This window comes from Syngnathus typhle, linkage group LG4, assembly GCF_033458585.1.
Source record: "Syngnathus typhle isolate RoL2023-S1 ecotype Sweden linkage group LG4, RoL_Styp_1.0, whole genome shotgun sequence".
Taxonomy (NCBI): Eukaryota; Metazoa; Chordata; class Actinopteri; order Syngnathiformes; family Syngnathidae; genus Syngnathus; species Syngnathus typhle.
Genome location: NC_083741.1, coordinates 19,573,205 through 19,580,921, shown reverse-complemented (window position 1 = coordinate 19,580,921; position 7,717 = coordinate 19,573,205). Strand labels below are relative to the sequence as shown.

General features: G+C 43.7%; 1 protein-coding gene across 1 annotated transcript; it reads right to left on the bottom strand.

Annotated features, from left to right (window-relative positions):
• Positions 1-4,352: 4,352 nt before the first annotated feature.
• irx3a (iroquois homeobox 3a) lies at positions 4,353-7,416 on the bottom strand. The gene is made up of 2 exons (XM_061276747.1): positions 6,920-7,416; positions 4,353-6,240 (listed from the first exon to the last, which is right to left on the bottom strand). Exons 1-2 carry the CDS (start codon positions 7,157-7,159, stop codon positions 5,209-5,211), a joined length of 1,272 nt encoding a protein of 423 aa, XP_061132731.1. The 5' UTR covers positions 7,160-7,416; the 3' UTR covers positions 4,353-5,208.
• Positions 7,417-7,717: the final 301 nt, after the last annotated feature.

Below are 7,717 nucleotides of genomic sequence, written 5' to 3'. Positions count from 1 at the left end.
ATGCATTCTGAACACTCTTCCTCGACTGTGTTCTATCATAAAAATGCTGTTTCATTGTTATTGAAATCTCAATTGTTTACACTGAATAAATGAAACAAGTCAAACATTAAGCGACATTAATCTATAAACTTCAGTTCCACATTAAACTTTGTTTTTATACAAATATGAGATTGTCTGAGTAAGAACTAGCTATGAATTAACTCTTTAAAAAATATTCCATTTGCTTTTAAATATTATTCTATTCAACCTGAAAAATAAATTCACTACATTTTATAAGTTAGAAATGATTACAACCATTGTGTTTTTAACGGTTTGAAGCCATCTCACCTGCTCTTATCGAGCGCGGTGATGTAACATTGTGTGTGTGAGTTTGCTTGTAGCAGCAAAGCGTACACAAGTGCCCGGGTCGTGTCGCAATACACAAATACCATGCTATCAGCAACTATCCATGTTGAATGAATGCCTGTGTGGTTGCAACATACATAACGTCATGATAAGTTTGATGCGTCCACTTCTTCTAGAAGCTTCTGTTGTTTGGCTGATAAGGCGATTGCAGCTCCTCCGGCCGGCCAAATAACTTCCTCTCCACGCTTTGAGCCCGCCTGAACTGAACTACCTCTGGAGAACAATGATTAGCCAGCCAAGCTGTTTGGATACACATTCCTGCCTCGTGCAAGACTTTCCCAGTCGTTCCTCAAAGGTGCTTGAATATGTGGGAAAACATCACAACTGAGACAAAATCAATTGGAAACCATCTTTGGAATGGAAACACAATAGACAGATTAGAGAGATAGATCGACAGACAGACCGATTAATCGATGTATTGATAGGTCCGGCCTCTCCTCCTGCTTAAAACCCTCAGAATAAGAAGTGGGTGAAGACTCGTGATTAAAGTCTATTAATCACTCTGGAGGAGTTGGTTCATCAGCTCACCCTCCGGCGAGGGTCCCCAATCAATCAAAGGGGGCTGCTAATGCATTCATGGGAGATGTAAGACAGGACTTGTTTGACAGTGTTCCTGAGCAGAATGTATATAGCAAGTCCTGCAAAGGCCTGAGTACGCCTACTCCGGACTCTATGCCATCTGCCTGCGAATCAAAGGGCACTCGTTATTCAAACCTATGAAGTCCGTACAAATATTAGCACTGTGTCAAAATATGTCCTCTCATTAACGCAGATGGGCGAAAGCCGAGGGATCGGCATTTGCCAGGTAGGCTCCGAGTGTCGTACAAGGCCTCCGCTGTGTCGGCCCGTGTCAAGACATCACTCCCTCGCCATCCTCTCGCCGGCCGGAGAAAATGCGTCTTATTAGTTGACACCGGGCGGCGAAATTCCGTGCTACACCGCCGACTAATGTACAAAGCTGAGAAAGAGCAGGGCCCCTGGATTTGGTGGGCCCCTGACAGTGACGCGTGAGCTGGGTGAGGCCCTCTGAGATAAGACATTGAGCATGTTGAGATCGGGACCTTTGCTTAAAAATCAAATTTGCGTCATCCACAGAGTTAATTAAAAAGTTAGATCAGACAGAATACCTTTAGACGAATAATGTTGGAACACACACACTCACACAAATACATACACACACAAATAAATAAATACGAAAACGTTTGGTGTCCACTGAGTGACATCCTAATTCTCAATGGACGTTCTAGTACAGTGGCCTCCAGCAGTTCCCACTTAAGAATTAGGACTAACTTCCACGTGACGACTGTGGTGAAGGGTAAAGTTAGCGGCGGTGAGGCTCAAAGCTGTTTTATGGAGGCGAGCGTGTATAAATCCCCTTTTTGCAGATGCTTTGTCCTGAGGAGCAAGTGAAAAAGAGGCCATGCTCGGCTTCAAAGCCGCATTTCCATAATTGCCCTGTAACTCGGGCCTGTCTGGGGGCTGAGAAAAGTGCAATCTTTCAGCCGGCTGAACGGCAAAAGAGTCCACCTACCCTCCAACTGCCCCCCACCTCTCCTCCGCCTTTGCCTCCGGCTCATGCCCCCCCCCACCAACTTGTTGCCCGAAAGAATTTCTCCCGCTAACCTGCCTGAACAAAAGGCATGAAATTGGCAAGCCGCCCTCTAGTCACTCACTCTTCTGGGTCTTTTGTCAACAACAACAGCAACTCCTGGACTCTTTAACTCAGGCGCTTTCGCTCACGTTCTCAACTGAAGGGTCGTTCGCAACTGGTTCTTTGGCCTTCCGAGGTGTGTTGCTCCTCCGGTCGAGGGGGCCCCTGTTGGACAGTGGCTCATAAAAGGATTAGTTTGGCGCACAAAGACAGTGGTCCGCTTCTAAGCCTGACTGGGCCCACAAAGGAGGTGATGTTTATGTGTCTCTGAGAAGGGAAGGAGGGGACTTTACAGAAAGGCTGGATGAGGTGAAAGCAAAAGGCTGACCCTCTTTATTTGGAGCTTCTTCCAAAGGTGGGGGGGGGGGCTATGCCAACCCGCCTATCCCCCTTTCCAATGGATCGCCTCAGTGTTTATTTACTCCGAGCTCATTCACACGCAGGGGGCCCTCTGATGGCTCCATCGGACCCCCTTTTCATTCTGTCCGAAGCTGGATCAATGAGTACTTTTTGGGGGGAAAGACAGATTAAATTTCCTCTTAATGACTCCATTATTTTTTGTGTTGTGGGGCGGGAGGCTCCTGAACTAAACAAAATCAAAACGTCTACTTTACCGTTCAATCACAAACATCAGGGATGTGCCATCATCTCCAACAGGGGTGGTGAAAAAGTTTCAAATATTATTCTTAATTAATTCCTAATTTTATGCACCGATCACAGTATGATTATTCTTTCGTGGTGCCAAAATCCCGTGGAACCTAAAAATAAATAAATAAATAAATAAATAAATAAATAAATAAATAAATAAATAAATAAATAAATAAATAAATAAATAAATAAATAAATAAATAAATAAATAAATAAATAAATAAATAAATAAATAAAATCCAGGCGATATGGACCCTAAATGAGGATACCCCTCAAATAAAAACAAAACCTTCTGTTTAATGTGGTGTCAAAGTGACCATTCTACTTCTACAATATATAATGAACAGGATGGTAGGTAAAATAAAGAAAAGAAAGCAAGAGGGAGAATGGGGGGGGCAACTTCAATCAGCTGATGCGACTTGTGAATATTCATGATGATGCTCTTAGATGAGACTCTCAGGCTGGATAATTGATTGGACAAACACATGCGTGTTTCGGGAGGATGTTGAAGACGTTTAACACACTTGACAGTTGTCACCGTAGTACGTATTTTGTTTCTAAACATGAAACAACTTGGGAGATAAAATACATACGGTAGTTTTGGGGAATTGTATTTTTTATTTTTGACAAACATCTTTTTTATAATGTAAAAGTCTGCTATATCGTTAGTGATTTCTATGCTCTGTGAAGATTTTACCCTTTTGTATTTGTTTTTTATTTAACTCAATTTTGTGACTTTGGATTCAGATCAGCTATGTTGTTTACTTTTTCCTTCACATTATAACTTTAATTAAAAAAAGTACAACGAAATTACTTATTCAATAAACTTTTATTTCAGATAACAACTGCTTTTATTCATTTTCCTTTTTGTCACTGAGAAGGTTTTGACGTTAATCTACAAAACAACTTTTTTTTCCCACCACGTTTGTTTTATTTTAAAATTCTTAATTCCAAAGTCAATGTTTCGGTTGTTTTAGTCATTGTTTGGGGTTGCTTTTGCTAGTTTAGTTTAGTGAGTCATTTTGAAACCTTTGATTTCCAAAAGAGTCTGAGTTTTAAATAACAAAACGGCACGATTAAACTTAAATCTCATTATTCCCCTCATTACATTTTGAACTGCAACAGCGTGTTTAGCTCATTTATAGAGAAATATCAAATATGACTGAGTTCAGAGCATGCACAAGTGTGTGTGTGAGTGTGCAGCTGCTTCAACAGGAGCTGTGTGTGTGCAGCAGACTGTAGAGGGAGCTCCAACACCAACTTTAACGCCCTCATGCAGTCTCCGAAAGCGCAAATAGAAATAAATGTCAATAGCTTTTTTTTTTTTTTTAACACCAATGATAAATTACAATTATATAGGTGTCGTTAATTGAGAGTGTGTGTGAGATGTGTCTGCAGTAAAGGGGGACCATCATGAGATCTGGGAATTGCATTGTGAGGATAAAAAAAAAAAGAAAATCGGAAAGTCCACCGTAAAAATAAAATCAAGCATGCAGTGTCTTTATAGCATTTCCAAATTGTTGTTTTTATTAATGCAAAATAAACCCATATTATTTTTCTGCATTATCGCCCAAATATTTTTTTTAAATCCCTCTACTGCAAACGCATTTTCTCCCTGTAAAATTGACTTTCAAGACAAGTTGTCCTCTTTAAAGTTGCAGCAATTCATTTATTATTAGCCAAAAATATAGACTTTTCTTGTACAATTTTGGTTCACAAGTATGTACATTTTCTTAACTTTATATACACAAAAATAACATCAAATCCTCACAAATAAAAAAGAAAAGGGTGAAAGCAAAAAAAAAGACTACACACATGGTTCATACATTATTACATTAGCAAGTTGTTGTTTTTTTACACAGAACATGCTTACAAATGTAGCTATACACAGATGGTATTATTATCTATTTTACATTCCATACTCAGATTGAAAGCATTAAAGAAGCAGAGGAGGCCTGGGAATTAAAAAAAAATTGAAACACGCAAAAAGTGACAGTTGCCTTGTGAAAAAGAAACATTGAGAAATCAGATAAAACACGATGTCAAAGAATCGACATTATTTATTAAAAAGAAAATGCTGTGCAGTCAAAAGGCACTAAAGATTCCCTCTTGAGTGGCCACCAAAATTTAAATTGACTGCCTATTAATAGAACACATCTATGCATCAGACTGTTGCTGGCTTACATTGTAAACAATATTATCAATAATAATAATAATGCAAAAAGAATTTGGAACATGCAGCACGAAATGGGGACGTTATTAATATTATTTTTAAATGCTTTCTGGTCTGCATACAAGCGCGCGCGAGCGCGCACGCACACACACACATACACGCGAACACACGCACATACACGCATTGTGTGTGGCCGACAGAAAGAAGGATCCATCACCAAGCAAAAAAAAAAAAAAAGGACAGTAAAAGGTGGAAAGAAAATGAGTGGAAGTGGCCTTTGGAGTCTTTTGCGCGTCACGCACACACGCAAGCACAAACACAGGCGAGTTTCTCAGTGTCGTGGACCGGTACCTGTGAGCGCAGAGTCCGCACCGGCCGCTTGCCCGGCCCCCTTGTCGTCCGTGTGCCGGTTGCTTCCGTACAGTGCCAGCGCGCCTCCAGCCTGGTTGGCCAGGCCCAAGTAGTGGTTGGAGTTGAACAGGGCCAGCTGATGCGCTGAGAAGGCTCGGTTTGTCCACGATTGGATCTTCCCAACGGCGGGACAAGACGCAATGAGTCTGTGCGGGGCCATGAGGCCGTGTTGCTGGTGGGACGTAGGGGGCGTGGGAGTCACTTGTGGCGACTTGCGCGGATTGTCCGGCGCTGCGGCTGTCTCCGCCAGAGACCAGATCTTTGGTTTCTGGGCCGGCGCTTGGCTGTTCTCCGAGGGCGGGGAGCTGACCGGACCCGAACTAAGTTTGTCCCCGTCAGGTTTGATCTCCAGCGGAGACGAGCCGCGGTGGTGAATTTGGAGGTGGTGGTGATGGTGGTGCAGGCCAGCCTTGAGAAATCTTTGCTCGGGTAAATCCTCATAGCCGTCCGAACCCTCCGAGTCGCTCCTCGCGTCAATTTTGAGTTCCGAATGCAGGTCGTCCTGCTCGTCCAGGTCGTCCTTGCTTTCGATATTCTCCGTGTCGATGTTCTCCAAGTCGATCTCCTCCTCGTCCTCCCGCTTGTCGCCCTCATCGCCCTCGTGATCGCTAGGGTAGACATTGCCTTCCTCGTCGGTTCGGTTCCGAGGCGCCCACGTCATTTTGTTTTCCTTCTTGAGCCTCCTGCGCGCGTTAGCGAACCAAGTGGAGACCTGGGTCAGAGTCATCTTGGTGATGATGGCCAGCATGATCTTCTCGCCTTTGGTGGGGTACGGGTTCTTGCGGTGCTCGCTCAGCCAGGCCTTCAGGGTACTGGTACTCTCCCGCGTGGCGTTCTTGGGCCGGGACGGGTCGCCGAACTGGTACTGGCCATACGGGTAAAAAGCCGGGTGGTGGTGGGCGAAGCCGGCGTGCTGAACCGTAGGGCCGTCCTTCAGTTCGTACTGGGCCCCCTGCGTGCATTTACAACACTGTTACGCTCCAATACGGCCCCTTAATTCTTGCTTTTTTCTACACGTTTTTTTGCGACTCTTAAACGCGTGGCTACTTAACGCGCATGCCGCAACTTTCAAAGATGAGTGCCTGTTTTTATTTTTTAATTGACTTTTAAAACTGTTTTGTATACATGTTTTACTTTCACATTCAAAGTCTCTCAAAGCGCACGTAAAAGGAGGTATACTTTCTGGTACGCTTAACGTTCCGCCTACTTTTAAACCCTCACTTTGAAAGCATTGTTTACTTTATTTTGATACAATGTAGGCATGGTTATTTTTAAACAACCATCATCTGAAATGTTTTCGATCGTTTAACATTCTTATCACTGTTTTAAAATATGTTGTTGCTTTCACTTTTACACTCAAGAGTCACTTTATCTGAATTATCTACTTGATTTCTTTCTTGATCATTTTTTTTCTTTTTCTACTTTTGTTCTTCCATACAATTACTTTACTTTAAGATGAGTAATTCCAGCCAATTGTGCTGTTTTCGTTCGCAGCTGAACTTTAAAAAGTCTTATGAGTTTCTGTTGTTGTGGTATTAATTTTTAAACCACTTTGAATGAAAGTTGTGCGGACTCCGAAAGTATAGCGCAGAAAGACGCGGATTTTTCTAAGTTTCAAAGTGGTGACTTACCAGCTGGTTAAATATGGAGATGTCATTGGAGTAAGGCAGGAAGGCTCCGTAGCCCTGCGCGGCCGCGGCGGCGAACGGCGCTCCGTACATGGAGAGTACGTTGGAGAGCGCTCCCGACGGACTGAGCTCGGCGGCGGCTGCTGCGGCGGCGGCTGCGCTCCGGGCGTTGCCGGCCATGCCCTGGCGCTCCGGAGGGTACACGGGCCGGATGTACTGGTAGCCCAGTTGGGGGAAGGACATAGCGGCCGACGGCGGAGACAGGAGCGATCGACAAGTAGGAATATCCACTTTTTGTTGTTGGTTTGTTAGAGTGTGGAACGCATGGGGGCCGAGGGGAAGGTGCGAGAGCGGAGGGAAGCAAGAGTATTTCCAGTGCGAATGGTCCGCTCTCTTCCTCTACCCCTTCTTCTGCTTCTTCTATTGATCTGGATGGACTAAGGTCAGGTCCTTACAGATTGCTTTAGATTATTGGGACTCCCTTGCTCAGATTGACATTTCTAGTCCTTTACAAGTCCCGCCCCTTTCTCAAATCTCATCCCCTTCTCTCTCTCTCTTTCTCGCTCTCTCGCTCTTTCTCTCTCCCCCTCCCTCCTTCTACGTGGATAAATACACTGTCCCATTTGAATACACTCTTCAATCTCATTTATCTGTATACCAGCTCGCTACCACTTTCCCCCCTTATTTTATAAATTAATGCCACAACCTGCAAATAAAATGTTACTGTTTGTTTTATTTAAATGCGTGTACGTGTGTGTATGCGCGCGCACGCGCGTGTGTGTGCATGTGCCCGATTTTATT